Source organism: Haliaeetus albicilla, chromosome 22, assembly GCF_947461875.1.
Source record: "Haliaeetus albicilla chromosome 22, bHalAlb1.1, whole genome shotgun sequence".
NCBI classification, from domain to species: Eukaryota; Metazoa; Chordata; class Aves; order Accipitriformes; family Accipitridae; genus Haliaeetus; species Haliaeetus albicilla.
This window is the reverse complement of record NC_091504.1, coordinates 21,587,256-21,614,630: the sequence shown is the minus strand read 5'-3', so window position 1 is coordinate 21,614,630 and position 27,375 is coordinate 21,587,256. Positions and strand designations below refer to the sequence as shown.

Sequence of the window (27,375 nt, the reverse complement as noted above, 5' to 3'; positions counted from 1 at the left end):
CATTCCTGAAATGCTACAAAACACTCTTCCTCCACAGGCTGTATTTCTCTCCCTACAGTTCCCTTTCAATTTATTCCATATTTCTAAAACAAGGTATTCTCTGATTATCAGAACTAATGCAGCTGGTTTACTCAGCTTTTGTCTCCTATATTGCATACGTGGCGTACTGCATATCTTGACCACGATAAACCCAATTCCCTGCCATATTCGCTCTGACTCTCCCGGCAGAGTAACCTCAGCCCCTGCCTGTCACACGACCTATAAATCCCTTCCACGGGACCCCAGCCGTCTTCAGCATTTCTATTTATTACTTACGCTGCGGCCAACTCCGATCTGCAAGTATGGTAACATGTCATCACAAGGGGCAACAAAAAGAGATAATTTCTGAATTCACTCACAGCTTTTTCTACAACAGAGATAGTAGCAGGGTCTCGTCTTGTCTCTACTTAGGCATTGGAAATTTGTAGGTGTTTCTTATCCCAAGCTGTCTATCAAATTTGACTGAAACGACCGTTCGTTTTACAAGTTGTTAGGTGGGACTATCAGAGAGTGCATCTCTTCAGGAAATTGTGCTATAAACTGTAGCTATAAAGGATATATTGGTCGGATTTGCTCACCTCCCTGTAAAGTGTACTCTGTCACAGGTCTGCTGAACGCTCCCAGCCCAGCTCCATTGTAAGATGCCACCTGGATTTCATACTGGGTCCAAATGATCAGGTCTTTCACTAAGCAGTAGTTAATTTCTGCACTGGTGATGTTCTTATACTGGTATTCTCCAGGGAGGCCAGCCAGGCGATACCTACCATATGGGAAGCAAAATTTGCTAGTTAATTAGATGGTATCAATTATAGCAAATATCCTGACTAGCAAAATAGCTTCCTTTGTGAAGAGGCAATATGCAAACTTTTACAGCAGAATTATACAAAGAATAATGAAAAATAATCAGAAAGAACACACTAACTCCTGATAAGACCGTATCATGTTTGACTGCTATAGTATTTATAATCTGATCTCACCGAGATTACATGCTCAGGGCTAAACAAAACGGGTATTTTATTCTGTTTTACGGTTGCAGAAAAATTACAGCTTTTTAAATGTGGCTTGTCTAGTAAAAGCTGTGATTTAGTAGAAAAAATAGCCCAGATGTGATTTTTATCAGGGTGCTGCTGTAAATCAGCTTGAGAAATGTATTTTTCCTTCTCCTCTGAAATCTGAAAAGGAAGAGCTCAGAGGGCTCTGACTTTCTAGAGTCTCAGGCATTGCTGTCTTTGGCTTCCACCAGGATTTACTTCACAGAATGATTAAAATAAGGATGGAATATAGTTGAGACTGAAGGATTGGTTAAGCATTGGAATGTCAGGAGAAGGGCTGTACCAAATACAGAGGAGCGGTAAACATCCTGACAAACTTTCTGCTGAGACATGGGAAGCTGAAACACTGAATATATTTTCCCAGGTAAAAACTGTATTGCAGAAAACAGACGCCCTTTGATGTGTCTCTTTAGGCCAAGAAACCATGGAGAAGAACTAAATTATAGAAAACAAACCTTGCAAATCTGTGAATGTGAATAATACTGTTTGTTTTCCTTCCCTTAGGAAAATGGTACAATGGATGATAACAATATGCTAATTCACAAAAAAATCAGAAAAACAGAGGCCAAGTAAGGGGCACAAGGCATTACTATTCCATGAAAAAGACAAATATGGAAACATTTGTATTTTTATTCACCACACAGCTTTTATGCGCTCTTACTCATCTTTTGCTTCACAGTAATCACCAAAAGCTTATTGACACAGAACAATTTCTTTGACATCTTACAGTCTGATTTTAAATTAATCTAAGTTAAATTGGTGCAGTTTCTACAACCAGACACCTTCGTGTATTTCAGCCATAGATTTTTGTTCTAAAGTCTTCTTATAAAGAGATCACTTCTTAATCACTGACAACCCCTCTATTTTCTGCTGAGGACCTGCTTGCCTGACCATATTTTGGCATACTTAATATTTGTAATGCTACACTGGTGTGATTTCATTTATGAAATACAAATGGAAATAAAGAAATATCATCCCTCAGCTGAGTTTACTGAATGTCTTGATCTTTTTCTACTTTATGCAATATCTATCTTTTTCCTTCTTTTGTCTCCTGTGAAGGGTGTATGCTTCCTGGCAAAGTCAATTCTTTGTGCAGCAATGTTTTGCCTCACACCTAGGAGACAAGGAGTAGAGCGCTCCTGTGATTTAATCTATTGTGCTGTTAGCATGGCAGTCCTCTAAATGCAATACTGCCAGTGAGAAAAAGGGGAGAGGAAGGAGGCCAGTTCAGAAATGTCATGTCTTCATGATTTTTCTCACCATGGACTTTGATGTATACTCCGTATGACTTGTGCAGTGTACCTTCACTTTTAAAGATCAGGTGTTCCATCCATTTAGTATCTTGCATGTCTTGAGCATTGGGTCTCTGGGATGCATGGTGGTTTTCATTTTCTTATACCCTAATTCTACAGAAATCAGTGCAGGAAGACTTCTCTCCAGCGCACATTGCTGTGACCACACAATTTGACTTGGAAAAACAGCCTGGTTTATTACCTGGGACAGTTGTGCTTGTATATGATAATCTTAAATTCCTGTCAAATAAATGGTTTCTCTGCTCTGTAGTCAAGACAAAGCACGTAGACATCAAAAATGTTCACAGATTGAGCATAATGAATATGATCACCCTCTATTAAAATGGAAAGAGATGTTACAGTGAGGACAGGGATCAATTATGCTGATAGATGTTGCAGAAAATACTTAAGTTAAACATTATTGAAATTGTTATATGGAGAAAACAGATTGCCAGAACTAGGAGGCTATGGGATTGCTTTCTCAAAGTACTTAATGCTGAGACTGGGTAAGACTCACTGGGAATAGCTAAGGAATTAATCCTATCGTCGAGTAGACCAGTTTGAAGGAAAGAACTGTACAAACAACACTTGTACCTTGTGCAAATAGGTACCCAAGTCTCATGACAAGATTCTAGCTATAGACAGAAGTTAAAGCACCTTTTCCCACCTGTCACTGATGACTAGCACAGCTTTCAAACTGAGTACAGCTCTTAAAACTGCAGGCACTTGCACAAGTGGCTCACCACTGTAATAAGCTCTGTGCAGGTGACAGGGAGATTAACAGACTTCAGCTCTGCCTGCAGAGAGAAGGAACTTTCCAGCACTATTTTGGGAGCTCACCAACACTCTTAGCATCACAAAAGCATTTCCATCTATGCCAGCAAAAGTAGGAGCACAGCATGAACAGGATGCTGGCATTTAAACTGTAGCGTTTAGTTATCTTTTAGCAGGTCTGGAGAACACTGTATTAAAAATGTCAGCAGCCTGCCTACAATAGGCTGTAGCCATCACTTGGAAATATGTCAGTGGTGGTGCAATGCTTGGGAGTTTCCCACAAAACCTCTAATTTAGATACTGCCTCCCTTACTAAAGGTGCGGCCCTAGCTGGCTGCTAGCACTGCAGGACAAGGATGCCAAATGAGCAAGTAAGCTGTAGTTGAATTGGGTAGGAGTGAATAACTGAGTCCCAAAAAATTACAAAAGGGAAATGCTCTGCAAAGTCTCTCAGTGTGGCAACACCCTTTCCAACACAATAAATCCTGTGTAAGCAGGAAGACGTGATGTATTCAGGACTCCCAGGTACCTGCCTGAATCTGTTTCTCATTAATAAATACAGGTGGGGCTGAAAGAATCTTGCTCAGCTGACAGATTTTCAAAACCAAATCAAGGTCTGCCACAAAGCATCTGACCTGTCATTCCCTCTCTCCATTTTGTTTGGCACAAACCTTAAGTTTATTGATTCTATTCTCGCTCTTCCATAGTGCAGGAGCCCTGTTGTGCCTTCGATAAATTTAATTAACCTTTCTAGCAGGAAGCTGAGACTGTAATAAGCAAATATACACCTGCAATGCATAGGCTGCACTGTACCAACTTCCCATGTGAACACTTTGAGGACTTGGTGCTTCACTTCACTTTGAAAATGGAAAAAGGCTATCTGGATGTTGAGAGTCTCCATTGGGAGCTAGTCCACTTAGGCAGTCCATTCGGAGTAGCCAACAGGTACCCCAGCTCACTGACTCTCTAGTACAGACAGGCTGGAATTTAAGTGCCTGCACCCTTGTGGCCACCTGAACAGAGGTGTTTTCTCATCTGTAATAAACCAGGGCAGCCACAGCATTTGTAAATAATAACTAATATATTTAACAGAATTAGAAATAGTTTTTAATACGCTCTCAAGTCACACCATTCTGAATTCCCTCATGCACACACGGGTCTACCTCCAGACTTTCCAGGTTAGAAAATGACTTACCTTAGGATGTACCCATGAAGAACTCCATTATGTTCGCTCTCGGGAGGAGGCTGCCATTGGACCATGATGGACTGATTGGTGCGCCCACTGGCCACTATGTTCTTAGGTGGGGCACTGGGGGGCTCCTCAGGTAGCATCAACCTAAGTACAAAAGAATGTGGTGGAGGTGGGTGTTGAAATAAATGATAGACAACATTTCTATTTCATGTATCCACTCCATGTGAACCAGTTTCTTTTATCAAAGTCTGATGACTAGAAGGAAATATAACGCTGATCGAACTGCTGAAGACATGGATGAAATAGTTACAACAAATCAACATAGTAGGAAATCAGTTAAGCAAGCAACAAGACAGACAGCTGAGGTAACCTTATTCTCTCTGAATCACCCAGGCTGCTACAACTCTTTAAAAAGATTACAAGCCTGAATGAGTTAGAGCTCAGGTCCAGTGTCTGTGACTCCTTCCAAATTGTTTCTTTCAGCTCTTTCAATATTTTTCATATCAAACTCCTACATTTTGAAAAAGTCATTTAGAGTTCAGCTGTTCTGCAATTCAAGCTCACAGCAAGCTTTGGTTCACAGAGGAAGGGGGATGCATTTGAAACTAAATTTGATGAAGCCATCCTTCTATGTCACATCTGGGTGAATTCCAGAAGTGACATTGCAGTGATTGGGTGAATGCTGTACTCCTTCCTGGGCTAACTGCTGTGGCTTTGCACAAGAGCACAAAAATATTTCCAAGTTTCTGCTCAACTGATACTCTGGAAATAGGAGGGCACCTCTCCCATTGTGTGCAGATATCCTGCATCGTGGAATTGCCATTATCACCAATTACTGACAGCTGCAGAGCACTCTCCAGAGGCCTGGGTAATGCTAACGGCTCCGTTCCCCAATTATTGTGCAAAAGATAACTTGATTTTATTCACTGACAAACAATCAGCAGTTTTTTCCTCCCAATAATCCTACGTTATCGCACCTTTAGTAGACACATATTTATTTTTACTGTACCTGCTGGTCTCAGAGCTGTACTGGCCCTTTCCCACCTGGTTAACCGCACACACCCTGAACTGGTAGGTTCGGGCTGGAGTCAGTCCGCTCACAGTGACACTGGTCATCTTTGGGTCAAGATTTGATAGGTGAACCTTCCAGGGAGAATCTGTTGGAGTAATTTACATGTGAAAAAAGGTGGAAGTGCTTGTTAAAAGCCCTGCAGAAGTGAGAAAATGCCTCTGACTGCTCCGAGCTCTTTGTGCTTGTTTTCCTCAGAGGAACTTTGGGAAGAAGTTTCTTTTCAGCAGAAGAAACCTTCCTGTCAGCCCACACGGTTATGCAGATTGCACATTTGTCTACTGGAAAGTGATGCTGCACATGTCATGGCATAATAAATAAAAACTATATTCATTAACATTTTAATAAAAGAGGAAACAAGCATGATAAAGACAGATGGGCTGTGTATTTCACAACCCATCTGTTTGGCAGGCCATTACAACACCACACCCATGAGTGGCTCTAGTGGAAGGACTGTAATGAAATTCGCAGTCAGTTTGGAATATCTTCCTACCCAGCTTGCAAGCAGGTGTAGAAGCGTGACTCTCTCTGCCAAATCAGCCCTTTGCTGTAAGACCTGAGAAAGCTTCTGCTGCGGATTCTACAAGTCTGCAATTTTTTTTCCCAGAGATAGTATATGGCATTCGGTCTAATAATTTCCTAGGAAGATTCCCTGGTATAAACAGCCCTGGCAGCACTATAAAACCCTTGTTGTCAGTTCACATACTTGACGTACCGAGCTCCTCTAATGCCCAAATTACATTTTCAAGTTTTCAAAGAGGTCAGAAATGAAACACGTTGAAAATTAAATATCCTGACTTTTCTTCATAGCCTGGTGTCACATATTCTCCCCAAAGTCGTGACTGAAATAGTCAGGGAGAAGTGACATTTGGTCTGTGTTGCAACAGTACAGCAATGGAATCAGCCAATTTAAAGATTTGTTCAGTTTTTAAATAATACCAGCTGTTTTCATGCTCCCTGCTCAAAATTACTAACACTTCTGGAAATTACTGAGGAGCTAGCTGTAGATTTTGGCAACGTATCTGTGCATGTTGCTCATCAGAAGTGCACTGCAGCTCCTGGCAGGTCACCTAGACGTCTGCTTGAAAATGAAGATGAGATGTCCCAAATGTGGAAGGCTGCTAAACTTCACACCAAGATGTAAACCACTAATTTAGCGCTTTTCTGGCAGATTCCTTAGCCAGTTTAAGTCCTCTAGGGTGTGACACCAGTTGGGCTATAAACACTGCATCTTTGAATTACTCAAAATACATTTATTCCAGTAACGGCTTTCCGAGAACAAAGTCTTTTTTAACGGGAAAACTGACACAGCAGAATACTGGGAATGCTGGAGAGGGACATTTGCACAGCAGTCAAGTTCTGTCCTTGCCAGGTGTTGATGATTTACCAACAGCCACTTCGGCTGCAAGATCTTGATGGCAATTCATCTTAGCTGAACGCTGAACTTCTTTCAGAAAGACCTGAGAGGAAGCACATTTACGCTACCTAGAAAAGCATTGGTTAGGAGTTTTTTTGCACCCTAGTTCCTTCTGAATTTTATCAAGCTTCTCTTGAGACTTCACAACCAACTGTTCACCTTGTTACAGCCAGAGTGCACAAATACAAATCAAGGTAAGCCGAAGTTACGGTATGGCTGACTTAGTACGTTGCCTGAAGCAGCTTCCTGAGGAAAATGGAAGAGCAGACACCAACAAGAGAGTGAAATACCCTTGTATGAGCTACTTGGGTAGTGGTCCATTTCCTAGAGCATTTCATTTGTTTACTGCTAGTGTAAACACCACCTGAGAGTGCTTAACCCAAGCAACTCAATGTAGTGAGCAGTTTGATTCAACAACAGGGCCTATTAATCTCTTCAGCACCTTGGGGCTTTGCTCTGTTTATATGCTGCATCTGTAGAATACTTTATTAATTCTTTTTCCTCTCCTGGTGGAAGATAAAAGATCTGGCAGGAAGAGAGATTAAACTGAAAACTAATATAAACGAAGCCTATTCATCTCCTGGGCACTCTGATTCGTAAAGGAAGGTGGTTTGGGGAGGATTTGCTCACTCATGGAGCAGTGGATACAGTGAGTGTGCAGAGTATCTTTAAAATTTAAATGTCAAGTCTTTTTTTTTTGACAATCAATAAACTAAACATTTCGAAAGGCTGTTCTCCCTCCTTAAATACACAACAAAACCCAGAATTGCACAGAAGCTTGTTTTACCACTGAGAAGAGCAATTCTGACATCAGAAACATGCCATAAAAATTTCAACACCGACTCTCTTCTCCTCCAGGGATGACTGTCACTCGCCTGTCCTAGGAAGCCTGGAGAAGCTCCATGGTGACAAAAGACTTGCCAGGTCAAACTATTAAATAAGCCTCTGTTAGATTGAACAGACTGTGCTAATCCTTCATTTAGCTTAAGCTGCCCAGAATGTACTCTGGGCTTTGCTTGCTTGCTCTTCCGCTGTAATTGCTACTGTCTGAAAAACTTCCATGTTTAGCAGTCCATCGTCTTAAGGTTATTGGGTATTTTGAATTAACTCTGATTTCCTCTCCAAGTTAATTTATTGGAAATGAAGAATCTCACAGGCTACTCTCCAGTTTACAATGTGATTTGGGGGGTTTTAGAAATTACTTTTGTTCTGTCAAGAATTTTTGTATGCACTTGTGATACATTTAATAACACTCGTTACTCACCAAGAGGCATTTCTTCTATATTTCCCTACCTACCTTACAATTCATGCCTTAATTGCAAATTCCTCAAAAATCATTTCTAATTTGATATTGCACATTAGATCTATTGCAGAAAGCTGGTTTTTGCAGGTTTGGAGTACATTTCCATCTCCTTCCCTCTCCAGGGGGTTTTGCATAGACAGTAGTATTGGCACTTGCCGTACTGCTGGAGTTTACTGAATTCATTTTTCAAATCTTCATGACAATATGATATTGCAAAAAGTTCAAATAAAAATAAATGGTTCATCCTTTGTTTGGTAGGACTTCAACAAGATCTACCAATGGCCTGAGAAAAAGTATCTTTTAACACTATCATATATAGATCTGAGTCACAGTTGTAACAAACAACATAGTTCTACTTTAATTTTGGCAAAGATTTATCAACGTGTTCAATTTTTATCATTTGAGTACTCCTACCAAATACAGGATGACAATTCATAGGGCTTAAGTTAAGCACATGTAGATGCTTTTCATAGGAACTTTTACTATCTCCTCACTGGCACAACATGATGAATCTGAGTTATATCATTACATCACACAGCACAGATATCCCAGAATACAAAACCACAAAAATAGGCTTTTATCTTAATTGTACTCAGCAGAATTCTTTAAGTATTAATTCATTTCTTCATTTAAAAGACAATTCAGAATAATTTTTGATTAATCCCCAAAATCTAACCTCTTTGGAATAAAATAAGCATATCCCCTTCTAACTCCACGAAGATACCTCATTGGAATTCCTAGGTATATCACAACAGGGGCTAAACAGGTCATGAAACATCCAAAAATTATATTAGTGCAAATGACAGCAATGCATGGTTCTATTTATTTGAAAATCCTATTTCAAATTAAGGTTCACATTCCTGGCTCTGTGTGGGCAGGAATACTTAATGACTGTGTTTCCCTGGAACTGTGTTTTTCAAATTAGATTATAAATTTGCCCCCAAATGTTTAAGGCCATATGTCTCAAGTCACCCACAGACACGGTCTACTGTGAATACTTGTAATTTGAGAATTATTGCATTGCGCCAAATACATTCATTTTAAAAATTAGGTGACTAGAGCCATTCATATTTCCAGCAATTTATGTGCACGATCTGCCACTGTTTTTTTCTCTAATTAAAATAAGGTTTTTATATCTCTTTACTGAATTGATATTAATGAAAAGGAGTTCTAATCCATGCCAGGTGGAGTGACACGCCTCTCTCTAACGCAGCTAGTAATTAGTCCCCTGAAATTTACACTCATTATTTCGAACACTCTTCAGCTATTTCTCTGAAACAGATACTGTTATTATGTATTCATTTATGGTACGTGCTTCAAAACGTACAATGGATCCTAAAGCTATTAGGAAATTATTCAAAGCCAAACAGCTAAAAAAATGAAGAAAACTAGGCTACCTTTTGGCACCTGTAACTGCAAAGCAAAACCCACGTATTAAAACTCCACAGAACTAAGAACAAAGTCTGTGCAGCTTTGCTAACTGGAAAATAAATCATAATTCTGATGCCCGTCCCTAACCTTTACATGTATGAAAGCAAATGGGGATTAGGATGTTAAGCATATTGCACTGCTGCTGCCAGTGAAAGAGCTACAGAAGTAAGCAGATGAGCTCATGGAGGACACATGCCGACTCCTTGACAGTTGCTCTTTCTGCGTCACAAACAGGACTGCCAGAAAACCTGAAAGGAAATCTTCTTTGAAAAGCAAAAAGAGATTCTGTACCATCGTATCAGACAAAACTATACCTATACAAGATTAAATGTCAGCTTCATTCATAAACATCACTTGGGACGGGTGGGAACAAAGGAAAGGTGGTATTTTCTAAAGGAGTAGGAGGTCTGTAGAAACTAAATATTAACCACACACTACTGAGATCAAAATAACTCCGAAAAACAAACACTTCAAGAAAATAAAAAAACCAAGACAGTGACAATATGCAGACATTAAAGTCAGCTTTCCAAACCAAAGTCACTGTTGACATTGTTCTACTATTCTGTTGGCATTTGTAAAGCTGAGCAATAATATATGAAATGAGAGAACACAGCAACAGTGGAATATTCAAGGGCTTAGATTCCTCTCTGTCCTACTTCTATGAGTAACCATTTAGACATTGTACATAAAAGCAAAGTAAATAAAGATGAAGATGAGAACTGAAAGGACAGCAAGATTTAGAGTATTTCTGGGAGTTAAAATGCTCAATTCACAACATACCCAGCCTGTGTTTGGTTTTTGCAGCTGCAAGCTTGCTGAAGTACATATACCTATGATTTGTGATAATGAGACTCTCTCAGTGGTAGATTGCAATGCCATCAGCCAAAATTATTGGATCTATCACAGAGTGAGCAAGGGTTCACAGGATCCTGTGGAGTTCTGAGGGACTGTCTGCATGATTTCTGCAGAAGTATTGTTGATTTTTGCTGAGCCTTCTACAAATTTCAGTGAATGAATTATGGCATTTTCAAAATGATGGCACTTTTACCCCATTCCTATACTAGCACAACTGCAAAGCATCCTTGCTAGAAAGGCACTTGAAGACATTTCAAACTTCTCCTGGCATCGAGTGAGCTGCCTCTCCTTTTAGTGACTCTTCCCAATCAACGCAGCCCAGCACAGGACCCAAGCACATACGTCCTGCCAGCTCTGTGCTGTCTCTATGCAAACACAGCTCTAGTACCTTTGCATCATTTTCCCAGACTGGGACTTCGTTAGCTTGTCATTGTCAAAGCTACTGGGAAACATGAAACACAAGGGTGATGTCCCTGGGTGAAAGAACAGGTAAGGAAAAGCAAAAAGGCAGTTACTGGCCTGTAGTCGATAGGAGGAGAAGGAGAGAAGAGTGAAAATAAAAAAAAGAAGGTGGTGATAAAAAGGTAGAGAGGGGGTGTGAGTGTAGAACGCTGAATTTTCCCAGTCATTTGTTACAAAAAGATCAGGAGTCTTTGCTCGAAAAGAACTGTTTTAAGGACAGCAGTCCCAGGCATGACTTGGGATTTCTGCTAGGATTAGAAAACTGCACTTTGCTTAACAGATGTCAAGATCATCAGTTCTGGGACCTCCACATCAAAAACTTATGCACTCCAGCCTGCAAAGCAAAAGGGTTGTATGTGATCTGAAGCTCAAGTTTCACCTCAAGCTCTCTTTGTGGCAAAACAAAATGCTACTCTGTAGATAATCAGAAATCAGGACTGTTTCGCATTCAGTTATGCAGTGGCTAATTTCCACATGTCAGAAAAAGTGATGCTCTTAATTTTTTCATCAAGAATCAATTGTTAGGCTTGGATTTCCAGCTCCTAGGGTGACAGAGATTAGAAAGTATTGCCAAGGTGACCGATTTCCATATAACCTCATCTTTCTATCAACTCCTAAATAGGCATTAGCAGTGTCCCTGAATAACCTTGCAAACCGAGAGCCACAAAGGACCAGACACAGAGCATGACAAAACTGTGAGAAGTGGCAATTCACAATGACCAGGTTTGTAACCCCTGAAGCTAGATATTTGGATATCTTAGTTAAGCATCCTCAACCACCCAAAAGAAGGGTGTAAAACGATAACCTAGGGAAGGCGGAGAAAATATATGAATGCATATACAGATAAGATAGTAGCTCCTATTGACATTCAAGTTTGTTCCTCTGACAGACCATCAGTTCCTTATATTATCATCCTGCCTGCATTTTTCAGGTGAAATTGGGGCTCTGAATGCATCAAGATATCTATGAAACCAGAACAAAAGACAACAATGGGAAGAAATAAAATATGACTACTACTATTTTACAAACGCTGAACAGAAGAACTGAGGAATGAGCTGTTGTGCCTCAAGTCTGGCTGGCAATGCCAGAGGTGGAACTGAGGCTTTCCTGTACAACAATTCCACCATCTCAGGCCTCTTTTTGTTGTTTAACTCTTTCAGCATGCGAATAGTTGAGTGTAAAACCCAGGGGTTCTCCTTTGTGCACACTGTCTCTTGTTTAGCAAACAACAGTAACATTTTGTTAGTAGCTCTGGTAAAAGGTGAGTCTGAAGGAAGGCTGAGTAATTAAGAAGAACATGAGGTTGAAACATATTTGACTTTACTCACTGTTCTCAGAGAGCTCGACCATGTAGTAGAGAACAGGGCTGTTTCCATCAAAGGGGCGCACCCAGGAGAGCATCACGCTGCGGCCGTATGAGGAATTTAGAGTGGCCAGGAGATTCTGAGGGGAATGAGGCAGCTCACTATTAAGGAAAAGAGAAGGGGAGAAAAAACAGCAGAGAAAAATCAATCTACATTTCATTCAGCTACAGTCTTACAGGCAGTTAAAGGCACATGACATCAGACTCGTATGATGATAGATATAAAACTACCAGCAGCTATTGTACAATTAAATAAATGAAAGACATCTCTGAATTCTTCACAATTTTATCCTATTTGGAAAAAAAAATAATTTATGCTAAAAGTCCCAAGGCTGATTCTTAGAACAGCTAATGGAAATGTTGCTAAATGTGGAAAAAAGCCAATTTTCATACTGGTTTTGATTGAGACAAGTTGGTCAATAAATTTCCTCTCTCACTTTTTCCCCTTCTTACGATGATGTCCTAGCAATGTGACAGCAGCAATACGTATAAACAGTAAAACACATGGGAGATATGATTTAACATGGAATTTTTCATACTCAAGTAAGCAGAAGACATTGACACTATCCATATAGAGCTACTAATCAAAATTACCATATGTATTCTTAGGCTACAGCACAGCTTGATTTACTCGCGGATTCAGGCTTATCCTGTCACGGGTAGAATCTTTCCTTCCTATAATAAGGATTTTTTTGGAAGCACCCAACCAGAAAATGTAGTGAAAATGCCTGCAGAAACCCCATGGAAATACAAAATGAAACATTAAAAAACAAAAATAAAACAGCAGCTCAATTAAAATGTGTAATTTCTCCACATAAAGGCAATTTGCGGAAAAACATTTCATTTGTACTCATTGGCTGAAAGTCTGACGCTGCATAGCGCAGTGAGAAAACTAAATTCTGCTGCATCCCTTAAATGCTGATCTGTACTAAGTGATAAGAGCCCTTCAGCCATTATACTTGAGCCTGATTTCTGCTCCTCATCATCCTGGTTCCTAAGGAGGACAAGGATCTCGGAGGGAATGAAAAGCAAGGAGGGCCAGTTTTCACCCATTCAGTCTACTGTTCCTCCCCAGGGTAACTCTTCCTCAGCAAGGACCACTGCTAATCTGCTCTGGCCAGAGCAGAAAGCCACAAGGGTACTTTACATGCTTCACTTAAAAACGTAGTAATTTCTGGTTGTAATGTATCATGCTACTGAAGGCTCACAGTTATTTAAAAACCGCAACTCCTTAGCCGCTCACAAAAGTAAATAGACTCTGGCTTTAAGCCAGAACAATAAATATGTCCTGGATTTGGGTTTCTGCTGGAAGATTGAGGAACATATGGAGAGCCAGACAATAGTTTTACTATTTTTCTGTTAAAACTGTGGATGCTTTTGTTTACACGTTTATGATGGCTACACAACGTGGAGTTGGCACCAACACCCCCCCCCCCCAAAAAAAAAAAAAAAAGGTTGCTGGAAGAGCCAAAGAGTGGTAAGAAAAACACACAGATAATGAGACAACACAAGTGGAAGACATTCACTTGCTCAGGTCTATCTGGGCTAGAAAGGTTGATGCTTCCTAAGGCTAAACCTGAAACTCAAAGCCTTGTTTCATCTCATTTGACTTTAAATGCCTAACCAAATTAGCAGCACGGCGACCCCAGGCTCTTTCTGTAGTAAACATGAAATGGCACCTCAGGGTGTGATTCAGATCTTGACTTCATTAAATCACTTGCTTAAGATGCCTTGACTACGAGAAGTTTAGGCTGACTAGGTTTTCACTTAGATCTGGGCATGCACCAACCAGGCTCCCGACTTCTGATGCACAGACAGATAAGACAGGGTTGCTTTGGGGCTAGAAGAAACGTCAGGGACAGGGAAGAGTATGTACGGGCCCAATGGAAGCAGATTTTGAACACAGCACTGCAAAATCTTGCATAAATAAGTTTAGGGAAGAGGGGAACCTGGAAACAAAGTAGGAGGGCAGCTGGCCTGCAAGACAAGATGGCGGAATAAACCTGTCATTTGAAAAGTGTGGATTGGGGGTTTAAGATATGGCCATTTACCCAGGGACTACAGGAGCGCGCTACTTAATTTTGAATGAAACATTAAATTATAATAAACATTAAACCTCCACTACAATTTATCATTATGTCCTAAGCAAGCTGGTTGGGAAAGTGTTTTTGTGATTAAGCTGGCAAAGGAAATTACTGAAGGGAAGGGAGTGAAACGTCTTGTTGTAACATGGCTCGCAGAAGTCCCAGTCCTGACTTCATTTATCACCAGGCGCTGTGGGGAAGAGCTCAAGAGATGGGATGTGGCTTCAGCTTCTTCCAGAAGACAACGGTCCCACCGGGAGCAATGTAGGGCTGAGGGGGAGCTCCCAGCAAACAGCCCCATGTAACTGCTGTTCTGGGAACTAAACAAACACTCCTGGCATATATTAGGGATATTTTCAGAGTGCGCATTTACTAATCTTGTTTCCCCATATATTTAGAAGGGCTGAATTAACAGCTCGTTTGAGGACAGAGGCTACGTGACTAAGAAAGACTTTACAGCTCAGTCTCTTTTCCTTAGCATACAAGTCTCAGAAGACTTTTGGAGGAGAGAGGACTTTCCCCCTTTCATGTTTTTTAAAGCACAAACTAAGTTTAAACATGGGAGTTTTTTGCTTAGGATTTGAGTTTAGTTGATTACTCTCTTAGACTGACACAAAATGGTAAACAGCAGCGTGAAGGAAACAGGCACTTTCTGTTCAGAAAAAGATTGAGTAGCATGAGTTGCAGCAGCTATACAGTACACCTATCTCTACTAATATCATATTCTTTAGCCATATGTGTCCACACCAAACAGCAACAGATGGTGCTTACACATTTAAATCCCTCAAGGCAGACATAACAAGTGCCTAAGAAACACACCTGGACAGAAATAAATATTTAAAACTACAAAGATACTTCAGCACAGAAGTGTACTTCCTTCTTCGTAGTGCACAAAAGCAGAGGATTAATAAATAGTAATTCTTACTTTAGCAAGCACTTACACTTTGTCTCCCTCTCATTTTCTACCACATACTGTGTGGAAGGGATGATAAATGCGACCTGTACCACCATCATGAATATTCACGCTCTCAAAAGAGATCATTGCTTCTTTTTTTTTTTCCCTTTAAGAAAATTACTTTTCCTTGCTGCTAACATCCAAGAAATCATTGCAGGGAATGGTAATTTCAACCCTTCTTCAGGATGAGGAGGACCTCAGACTAGAACTGCTCAACTCCTGATACACTAAGAAAGCGGATGAGGTTCAGACAATAACACACAGGGCACAGAAGCGCCCTTGATCGGACGCTGGAAGTTTAATTGCAGCATCATTATCTTTCTTTTGTTCACTGAAGCCCTAAACAGGAAACATACGAAGATTTTTCAATATAGGATATCTTAAGACTCACTCCTCTAATGCTGAAGAGTTGCATGGAGGCAAGTTTTCCATAACTTACTTCGTATGATAGCAAAATACGTATATGGATGCTTTTAAATCTGTAATTGATAGATAAGCCCAGGGTTAATGGCATAGCCACCAAGGTGACCTGAGGGGACTCTGACAAAGCAATTAAAATAGCGGATTTGCAAGAAAAGAACATGAAGTCATTGTGACAATATAGGAGAGAAATATTAGCTAGTTGCAGATGATACACATTCAAAACAGAAACCCTAATGTTTTGAGTCAGCTCATCACTGCCAGAGGGCAGCTGAAAAATTCACTCAGCAAACACACAGAGTGTTTTATAAAATTAGCTAAAAGCAGACTATTTGCTGAGGGAAATAAACCAGACATGGTTTGGAGAGATTTCTGAGAAAAATGGTCCAACAGCAGGTAATTAGAGAGACTGTGACTGAAGAGGGGATTACTAAAAACGCAAGGGAGATTAAACAAGTTTTCTTGTCAGTTTATAAAAAGCCCCGCTCCTATTTCATAAATGATTTCCTAAATCAGGTCCACCACACAAGTTTTACTCAGGAGCAGGTGGTTCATTTGCTAGGCCCGATAACATGGTAAGAAGTTGAGGCAGGAAGCCTAACAAAGCACTCAACCCTGATGGCTTCACTCATAAAAGTTTATAATGTTTTAAATTAAGAAACGTGTCATCTGTTGCTCAGGACTTTCCGCTTTCTCTTGGAAAAGAATCCTTTCCAATTTCTAAACAGAGGAAAGATTCTTGAAGGCATCCATGAGTTTTGAGGCTTTTTGTCTCTCGTAGGCCTGTAATGAGGTGGATTTTTGAAATTAAAGGCTTCCCAAGTCCCAGAGCGTGCAGATTTGTTTCCCATTTCGTTTTGGTGGTCACCACAAGCTCAAATCTACAGATGACTTGGGAAAGGCTTTTGAATTTTATGCTTTCTTTTTGCTAAAATACCTACTTTTCTGATATACCTTCAATGATGAACAGACACAATTGTATTTCCGAGTGTATTTCCGGGTGGTATTTCTCTTTTGAGTATCAAGCACATTTAGACTCAGCAGTGAACCTTATTTCTTGGATGACATCTCAATAGAGAGCTTGGAAAAATAAATAGAAGCTTTCTTTCTAGTGAGGAAGGAATAATGTATTTTCAAGTTTGACATCCTTCCTGTTTTCAACTCCCTGCAGAAAGGAAAAGAGATTGACTGCTGGAGCCAAGGGATATGGGATCCATATGAAGATAAGTTGGTAATGAGACATCATTTTGATTTGTTAGTCTGCATTGGTCTTACTGATTTTATTTTTAGTAATCAAGCTATTTTTTATGGGATATATTGGGAAGAAATGGGAAGTAGCAGCAATTACAAATACTCTAGTAAAAAGGGTATCAAAATTCATGTCTAAATGATTGACAAAGGCAATACTGTGCATTCTTGGCAACCCACTGGGTTTTATTATAAGTGGTTAGCTCCCCTATCCTGCTTTTGAAGAAGACGGAACAATAATAGTTCTTTCTCTGGTGAAAGAGATCTGAAAGAAGACAAACTTGCTGCCAGGAATAAATTGTCTATTTTTGTATTACATTGTCCTTCCCATATTTTTGCATAGAGAAAGAGCCTAAAAGATTTTACTATATGTTGTGACATAACAGAGACTTGTACAGGGCTTTGATTTTCCAACAATGAAGCATTACCATACTTTTCAGTCACATTCATACAACAAAGAGATTCCGTAGTATGGACTGCAGACTGGCTGATATTGAGCAGCAGGTATCATCAGGCATAGATAGTGGTAATTCTGCATATTTTATATATACTGAGAACCCTCAGGGTACTTTGAGCTGGAATCAGCACAGTTCCCGGTCAGGTGAGTGATATGTTGTGACAACTCAGCTTACACAGCTTTAGGAACAAGCCTCTTTTGCTCTCTACGTATTTCAGTATGATATTTACAGGACTATAGAAGTAGGCTAAATGAAGCTAGGATGTTTCATAACATATAAGTGTTTCCAGGATCAAATCCTATGACTTGGAGGAATGCACGAGAGGCACAAGCTCATCATCAAAAGACCTGCAAATATTTCTGTATTTGCAGTCAAGAAGCTCTGCTAGGAGAAAAAAAAAAAAAGTCAAGTAAAAAATTAAAATCTATCTCTTGCAGAAGAGAAACATCACTCGCAAATGTTTTACCTCGTGCAAATCAAATCAAGTGATGTACATGAAGAATAAACACATTTAGAGGGAAGACAAATGAAGGAATAGAGTATCTTGACTAGCAATTAGTTTCTGTGCCCAAGTACCATCAGTACAAAATTGATGAGCAAGGTAACCTTTGGCTGCACTTTAGCAAGTTCTTCATTAGTTTTCTGGCTTTCCTTTTCAAATATTTTATTTCTTCATAGACACGCTGAGAAAAATGATCCATCCTGCTTGCACCACCAATGTATACCACGCTGTGCTACCAGCGTATGTTCTAGCAAGAAATAGTACCTTTTTCCCCAAGCCTGGCTTCCAACAAGGGAAGACAAAGGAAGAAAAAGTTTTCTTCCCTTTTCTTCACAGATTAGAAAACCAGACCACTCAGAGATTAAATAACTGAAGGTCACCCTGAAGGTCAATGGTTTTGAATTGAATCAGTTTGAATAGAAATCAGTAACAAACTTATTTGTGCCTTTGGAAATTTCTTTTGATGTGCCTAGAGGTAGAGGAGGGACATGCTGGTTCCTGGGGGCAAAAAGGTGGTGAGACAACTGGGGCTGCTAGATAAAGCTAGGTAGGCTACGATATTATCCGTTGGTAGACTGCTCCAGTCTGTAATTGGTTGAGGGGCCTCCTTTGAACATTTGTCTGACATTAGTGCTACTCAAGGCACTGAAGTGTAAGTGCTCATCGATGGGAATGTACATGCCCTGTTTGTTAATGCTCTGCACAAGAGAATTATCCGGGAGAATAGGGAATGTTATAGATCTGTCATTCGTATATGAGCTAGAATTTAATTTAAGCTTTACTTCAGACATTTCCTTTCCACATATTTTCTTCTTCATTTCACTTCTGTTGCATCATGTATCTCTATTTCTCACAGATTTGTGCTGCTGAGCCAAACGATAATGATGAAAGCTGCAAAGGAATGCAATGGTTTTTGGCATTATTGCACTACCTGCAGCACTACTTTGAAATAAAATGTCACAATTCAAGGTATGATTGAGTGACTTATCAGTTACTGAAGTCCTCTTAAAGAGTGGGTCTGATGTATTTCTTTAATTCCTCCAGGAAAAACAGGTGATAGGCAATCAGCAACAGAACATTGGAGGAAGGCGAGATACAGGATTAAGAGCCAGTCTCAGTGCATGGGGAGCCAGCCAACACAACTGGAACACGCTGGGGTGCAGGAAAGGCAGCCTCAGCAATGTACACAAGATGTGCCTCTCCCAGCTAACTTCTAGCCCAAATTTTAGGGAGCATAAAACTGTTCCTCACTGGTCAATGTGGAACTGCAAGTAAATACATCTGCTGTGCTGTACTGGGTTGCATAGGGCATCTTCTTCTATTTAGGATTAAGAAATGGTCAGACTGCTGAAGTGTTTAGCACATGTTTATAGCTTTGCTTTGAAGTCCAGGTTTTAACATTCTTTTCAGTCTTTACTCCATAATTTTCTGCCCTCCATTCAAAAACCACCTCAGAGAAAAGCAAGTATGGTTATATAGTAGCAATATATTTTGAATTGTCTTCTGCTCTTGGATTCAAACCAGCAGTAAAATGCACTCCGGGAGGAGAGCTGAGGAGTGCTTAATTAGAGAAAGAATATATGACTGCTTTCTGAAAATGGGCATCTGATCTAGCCTTGGCACTGTCAGAATAATGCTGTATCAAACAGCCCTCTGCATAGCAAATCTCGGAGGTGAACTCGTTACACTGCCAACAGCAGAAGTTGCCATCTTCTCAGAGAGATCAGGCATGACCAGCAGAAACAGATGCAATTGTAGTTAAATTAAAGCATGCGGTACTACTCAAATAAATAAAATAAAAAGTCTACATAAAACATTACCTTCTTATTCATCTGATCTGCTCCACACATGTACCAAAACCACAGTTGTTGCTTTTAGTGATAAAAATAAAATGGAAGTGCTCTTCACCCCAGTGGAATGACAGAAACAGAAAATATGGAATCCCGTAATGACAGTTTTATAACCCTTTTTCAGAATTGAACTGTACTTTAAACATTTTCTTGTTTTTATTTTTAAAGATCCTTAGGAATAAAGAAAGGCATACATAAAAATATTTTTCCTGGGAAAAACTATGTATAAAGAGAATGCAAGAGTAAGCAATGCCTGTACAGGGACCAGCTATTCTGATATATGTTTAACAGAAAAAAAACACTAAAAGGAGAAAAACATTTTCTTATCACCTTGGCATCACAGCACAGCACCTGGGCTTTATGGGAAAGCCCTTCAGCATGGGATGACAGAAGGATTCAGGTTGGAAGGGACCTCAGGAGGTCTCTGGTCCGACCTCCTGCTCAAAGCAGGGTCAGCCGTAAGAGCAGACCAGTTTATTCAAGTCTGGTCTTGAAAACAGGAGACAGTGTTCCAGATGTAGACTAATAAGTGTCAAATAAAAGGGGGTAATCATGTCCATTAATCTACTATGCTCGTGTTAACGCAGCCCAGGACACTGTCAGCCTTTTTTGTTGCCAGTGTACACAGCTGGCTCACGTTCGCTGTCTACCAAGATCCCCAGGTTCCTTCCAGCAGAACTGCTGCCAGCCAGTCAGTGCCCAGACCGTATTACTGCAAAAGGTTATTCCTCCCCAGATGCAGACGTTGCATTTGTCCGTGTTGAATTTCATAATGTTCCTGTTGGCCCATTTAAGTCCCTCTGAATGGTGGCCCTGCCCTCGAGTGTATCAACTGTCCCCCATCCATTTTGTGCCACCTATGAACTTGATGAGCATGCACTCCACCACCTCCTCCAGATCACTGATAAAGACGCTGAACAGAGCATCCCCTGCGGTAGTCCACTTCTTACTGGTTTCAAGCGGACCACCACCTCTTCATTGTCATCCCTTGAGCTCAATCACCCAACCAGATGGATATGTACACACAGTGATTCAGTAAGATGCAGTTACTTGGAAGTAACTTCCAAGGCTCCAGTTACTTGGAAGCCCAAGCAGCATGGCAGCATGCAAAAGGGAAGACATTTCAAGGCACTTTAATTAGAAATGAACCAGGCCTAATTTCCCCTAAAAAAGCCCACACGAAGAATCAAACTTACGGACTCCCCAGATCACCTAGAATGAAATGCTAGAAAAATGCCCAAGGGTATCTGAAACTAAGCATAGAGTATATTTAAGACGGAATACTCACATCACTTCTAGTCGAGCCATTCTGGAGTCATTTCCTCCAAAAGAAATAACCTCACAGGTATAGTCTCCAATGTCACCCGACCATGTCTGACTGATGAGGAGGGTTCCATCTTTCTCTACTGTGATCCTAGAACTGCTGGATGGATTTATTACAACACTGTCCTTCTTCCAAAGATACCTAAGTATTACAATGTTTCGGTTATTAATTACTCATAAGAACATCAAACACACACATACCCACACGTCACAGAGATGCGTGTAGCCCATGGTCCTACAATTAAGTATCTCTACATGAAATTTTTACGTCTGTATTTCTCTTTCCAAAGTTCTTTCTGCAGTTCACCCTTCCAGCACCCTCCAAGCTGTTCCTTACATTTTCTTTTGTGTTGCTTTCAGACTACATGAATTTTTGTGGCAAATGTATTTTAAAATTGTTATCTTCCTCTAACTGCTCTAGTGCAAATTTTAATAGTTCAGACAAATTCTGTTTTCCTTTATACCGCTAAAGCAGAATATAGACCCTAGTTATTAAGTTGTTTCCAAGAACATGGGCATCTTTTGTGGGCTTTCATGCACCCCAATGTAAACACTTCTGAAATCCTATTCCTTCTCTTTGGCTTTTACTCTCATTAAGTATCAGCTTCTGACAAGTTGGTTTTATTGATAGTGTATTAACCTTGACAGTAAAATCATGGAAGGCTATATTGAAGTCATGAAGTGGAACATAGCTCATTGTAAATAATACATAAGGCTGAAATGGAAGATGGGATTTATATGATTAATGATACAGTGTACAACCTTATAATGCAGTAATCAGGGGTCTGGTGTTAAAATCTGGGGTCCTGAAACTTTTCACCTAATGCTGTTCACATAAGCTTATAAAATTAAGCTCTGATAAACCACACAAACAAGAACTGACACCACCAACCTGATTGAAATTCTAGGATCATGAGTCGCTTCACATCGCAGAGTGGCTGTGGTTCCTTTGATCACAGTGCTATCCTCAGGAGGGCGAACAATGAAAGTGCGATCTGAAAGGAACACGAGCCATAGTTCAGGTGAAATTACAGCATTTTGACTTGGGTATTCACTCACAGAGCAGGCAACTGAACATTTGTCATTCAAAGCAAGCAGGCCATTCCTCTTCAAGTCTTTGCTGTGAAGGCTCCCCCCTCTCTAATGGCATTGTGTCAAGAAGAGGTGGTACACTGGGGGGTGCAGAGAAGCAAAAGCAGCAGAGGGCATGAGTCCGAGTCAGCGGTGATCTGAGTGGGAAGAGTGCTAAAGCTGTACTAACTCTTGCTTGTCTTGGGGTAAGCATCTATGGCAACTCCTGAAAGTCATAAGGCAGCAAGTATGTTTGCAATGCGTTAGGAATGAATACAAACATACACTGAGTCAGGAAACAAGTGACACTGTTTAGAGCAGGGAAAACAAAAACAAAGAAAATCTGTGCAAAGAAGAATACGCTAGAAAAATATCCAGAGAGAGGAAAACTTAAATGTCACCCTACAATCTACAAGTCAAATCCAGGAAAGAGGTTGAAGGAGGAGGAGCTTCTGGTAGTCTGAATTTTCCATAGAAGAAAGATATGCTGTTTACTCAAATGTTTCAGAACATCTTTATTCAAGCACCTCCTGGAGACCCAGAACACAATAATTGCTGTAACTACAGCAACCAGATCTGGTGTGAAAGATCTCTATTATGCTTAACACACAGCAGCAGCAGCAGATAGCATCAGCTGAAGCAGGTAGACAACTAGGATGAGTATAGAAGATATGTGGATAATGTTAATCAGTCCCAAATCCCTACAGAGATAATCAGCATCTACTGAGATATCTCATACATGCACAAGAAGGAATCATCAGCAAAATCAAAAGCTAGCTCTAATAGCGTGGAATTTTTAGCATTATTACTGATGTACTTATGTATGCCTTCTAGCTTTATAATGGTGCTGTTGCTACACAAATATTAGGTTATATTCATTTTTCTTTGCCCTCTCCAATGCAGTACGATGAACAGGAACTATCTTTAATACATATAAGAACTGTGCCTTTGTGAATTAATAGGATGTCCTTTACTTGATCCATACACTTGTATACATATCAGGATGTTGTAAACTGAATGATATCCCAACTTTATATTGTCAAGAAGATATAAACATGACGGCCATATGACACAGGTACATTACATTTACTGTCAGTATTGTTTTCAGGTATTCCCAAATTCAAAAGGAAAAATGTTGCTGATTTAACTTGCGCAGTTTTGGGATTCACAAATGCCAAATATGTACCACACATCAGCAGCATAATCAGTACTTCGAGTACAGGAGAGGAGAGAGGGCCACAACACTTCTGTATTTATCACCATCATCTTCATTGGTTTTTAATTATTTTTAGTCCCAGCTCAGGGATCATTATTTCGTACCTTTAGTAGCAAAAACCACGTTACACTTCAATTTAACTCACTTAGGAGTAACACAGGTGAACCCATTGGATCAGACTCTCTTTCACAACAGAAGAAATAAAAAAATAGAGATCAAGGGCAAATGGTGAAGGACAAAATCATCTCATGGGTTGCTCTGTGCCGTGCCAATCTGTAGCATGAGACTAGCTGAAGTCTGCTGCACTTTGGTTTGGCTTCCAACAGTGCCCAGGGCCACAAAGAAATACAAAGGTATAAGGAAAATCATATCCATTGTAACTGTGGCTACAGCCTTAGTAACAGCATGGGCTGGTCTATACTGCCTGCAGACTCCTGGAGGCAGAAACCAACTGCAAATAGCCAAATCTACAAGTTAAAAGGTCTGATTTGCAATGCAAGATTCGGCAAGGCAAAACCTGAGTAAAATTGTAATTGTGATTGAAGGTCTATTTAAATACACTTCCTTTCACAAAATGTAGAAGTTTATATGCATAATTTTACAAATAAAAAGGGTATTTGTGATAGGTTTCCTAAAATAGATACATTATTCCTATTAAATCATACAAGTATCTCTATTAACTAGAAAAGCATAATTACTTCTGAAAATTTCCTGAGCACACAACAAAAACTGATTAATACTTGATTAAAGTTAGACTTTAAACAAAGCATTATCCTTACTCCACACTGTCAGCATCACAAAAGCATTCAGAGCTCCTTCAGAGTTGACTGCACAGCAAGTATAATTGCCAGCATCCTGAAGGAAAACGGGTGTTATCTGGAGCCCTCCAGATTCAAGAAGAATGAACCGAGGAATCTGAACTGAGCCACTGGCTAAGATCTGTTTTCCTGAAACACAGAAGGGAAAAACAGCGTGATTAGAATCACGTAGACTGCACGGATTAAGCGCTGCCATTCTAGTTCTTCCAAAAGGCTATTACAGCCTACCCAGGCCGCTGGCTCACAACAGCCCCACAACAAACCCACTGCTCGCAGAACCAGAGAAATGAAGAAATATGCACTAAATGGATCTACAGAATCTCAGTAATAGGGATGGACAAGAAAATGTGGATTCCAGCTTTTCCACAACAACTCTTAACAACTGGCTACCTTTCTTCCATGAGATGGCAGGTTTTGGAGCCCCTGAAACTTCACAGGTTAGCACTGCAGTCATCCCCTCTGTAACAGTGGTATCCTCTGGAGGCTGTATAAATGCTGGTTTAATATCTAGAATCAAAAATTTGGAAAACTCAGTGCATCAGCTATCAGAAAGATCCTTCACCTATTATCATGGACTACTTTACATCCACTTTTATAGAGCTGATCATGGAGAAGGACATGACAATAATACATGAAAACCTTTCAGCAGTGACTGTAACCTTTCATTATTCATCTCCTAGGAATTGTCTAATTCAGCTTATTACCTACATGGAAAATAAAAATCTATCAGTGCTTGTACATGTACAAGTAAGATGGCTTACAGAGAAAGATAAAGCTCAAAATGAGTGTTCAGGGGGAAGTTGAGAAATCTAGATAAACAAAACTATTTTCTTTCATCTTCATAACAGAGTTCTTTAAGATGAAAAGCAACTTGAGAAAGGCATTAACTTTGAAACTTAAATGTCAGCCAAAAGAATTTAGAACCTGAGTCTTATCCAAGACATTTTCCAAGTTTCTTTCTCTCTTATTTTCCCCCAGCTGCATTTTATTACATTTTTTTTCCTGCAGTTTCCTAGATATATATGGAACTGGGGCTGATCTATTTTCTGAGGCCAGTAGGAATTCTGGTCAGTATGTGTAAACTGCTCTTGGGCTAAAGATCAGCTTCCTGAAGAGGAGTTAGTGTTACAGAAATGCCTGTTAATAATTGCTTCGAAAAGTGACTAAGAGGATTTGTAATTCTTCCATAGAGAAGAGTGTACTTCATTAACAAAAACATTTAATCAGTTTTTTTGGCCAAAAAAAAGACATTTAACTTGAACTTTCTTTCTGTCCCCTACTAAATGTAGTTGTAGACAGAAGGCAGATAAAATGATACCATGCACAATCATGAAGCAATAGCTCAAATTCAGAACAGAATTACATTAGAGTAGAACTAAATTATTAAGTATAAAGGAAAGATGAAAGTATTTCACAATTAACCTTTCTTCTTTTTCTTTTCACTAAGGTCTCCTTTTTTGCATGAAATAGGAGAGTTCACCTCAAGCCCCTAATGTCATGGAAAGTTTTTCTACAGGCTTCAGCAGATTGTGTTCAGGCCACAGAGGGCATTTTGGGGTACCTTACAGCTAGGGCAGCTACACGACAAAAATCAAGGTTCTGTGAGTCGAACTAAACAAGCACAGAGTGGTGGAAAAATCTGATGGATTTAGGGTCACCTAGAGAAATGACAAGACAAGTCATCGATTTCCTATCACAACTCCTTACTCACTAGTCACATCCAGGTAGGTGTACGTCTGTATCTCCCCGGCTTTATTACTAGCAAAACACTGGAAGATTCCAGCATCTTGAGGACGCAGCGCGTGGATCCGCAGCCCACCACTCAGCAGAACTTTGTAGCGGGGGTTTTCCAGCTTGCTGAGGGGAACAGAGTCTTTATACCAGACCAGGGTGGGAATGGGAACACCTATTAAAAAAAAAAAAAAAAAAAAAAAAGAATTTCACTATTAGTCTTTGCAAAACATGTTTTAGGGAGTCAAAATACCCAGTACTGTTATGGTCATATCCTTGGTTTCTACATCAATTATTTATATTTTTTACAAGCTGCTTTTGATAAATGGAGGCTGCATCTTATATTATCAATGGTGATACTACACTACAGAACATGTGGGAATAAAACCAGCAAAAAGTGAAAGGGGGAATGTTGAGAAAACATGTTATCAAATTACTTTCTTCACCCAATCATATTTCATGCTACTACAAAATAAGATTTACAGCAATTTCTTGTTGAAAGCCAGAATCACGCTACTTAAACAGCAGCAGTGTGGCAATGCAGCAAGTCTATAAGACTGCTCATCCCAAATAAGATTCTTCTGTGCTACTGTAGCTAAGATGTCAAAATAAAAAGGAAATGGCAAATTACACATAAAAAATTAAGTGCTCACATGGCTGTATTCGAGTCCTAATTTGGCAGCTTAGTTTGAGCTGGTGTACAAACAACATGTTGCCAACAATGGGATAGCTTTAAATTATTATTATTTTTATTCACTCTCAAGCTTCACCTGTTATTTGAAAAATGCAGACCTTAGGAGAAACAAAAATCCTACCCTCGATATAACTTACAGTCCCATTTATTCCTGTTTTCTTTCATGTGCATGTTCTACAAACACTGACACAGTTATTTCACACATATTTTTGCTGCAGTCATATCCCAGTCAGCTGGGATGAAGTGGCTGTAAATTTAGTATATACAAATAGCATAGGAATCTCTTTTCTTTGAGAGATGTCAGGGGCCTAGAACAGTCACACACAGATGTTCCCGTCCCACTCCTCATATAAAACAATGTTTTATCTTTACATCGCTAACTGATCAAATGCTGAGGACCCTATGCAGGGATTGAAGTGAAGCAGACATTTTATTCTGTGACTGCATAATCACAGGATCACAAGGGTATCAAAGCTTATTTAAGTTATCTCAGCCCCAAATGTGGCATTTTCATAATCGGTAGCTATTTTTAAACACTTATCACTTAAAACATCAGAGCTTCACATTCCCTTGTAATAAGGTAAGGAACTATGGACTTAAATTCACGGGTGAGTGAGATTTGCCCAAATAGAGAAAAGCAGGGTATCACATTAAGGATGGGATGTCACTGATGAATTGAGCATCTGCAGACAATGAATTTCACTGCAATGCTGGCAATGATTTAAGGTTCTCAGAGTGAAAGCGCTACGGGAAGAT

The 27,375-nt window shown here is 39.9% G+C and overlaps 1 protein-coding gene across 4 annotated transcripts in view; it reads right to left on the bottom strand.

The window, feature by feature from the left end:
• Window positions 1-27,375, bottom strand: part of SDK1 (sidekick cell adhesion molecule 1) — a 419,203-nt gene that overhangs the window by 117,235 nt on the left and 274,593 nt on the right. For all 4 annotated transcript variants that reach the window (XM_069810300.1, XM_069810299.1, XM_069810302.1 and 1 more), the window contains 9 exons: window positions 25,906-26,100; window positions 24,585-24,701; window positions 24,156-24,323; window positions 21,982-22,084; window positions 21,055-21,231; window positions 12,215-12,351; window positions 5,359-5,506; window positions 4,353-4,493; window positions 618-799 (listed from right to left, as the gene is read on the bottom strand). In XM_069810300.1, the coding sequence (XP_069666401.1) occupies window positions 618-799; window positions 4,353-4,493; window positions 5,359-5,506; window positions 12,215-12,351; window positions 21,055-21,231; window positions 21,982-22,084; window positions 24,156-24,323; window positions 24,585-24,701; window positions 25,906-26,100 (1,368 nt within the window). The remainder of the gene's footprint in view (window positions 1-617; window positions 800-4,352; window positions 4,494-5,358; window positions 5,507-12,214; window positions 12,352-21,054; window positions 21,232-21,981; window positions 22,085-24,155; window positions 24,324-24,584; window positions 24,702-25,905; window positions 26,101-27,375) is intronic.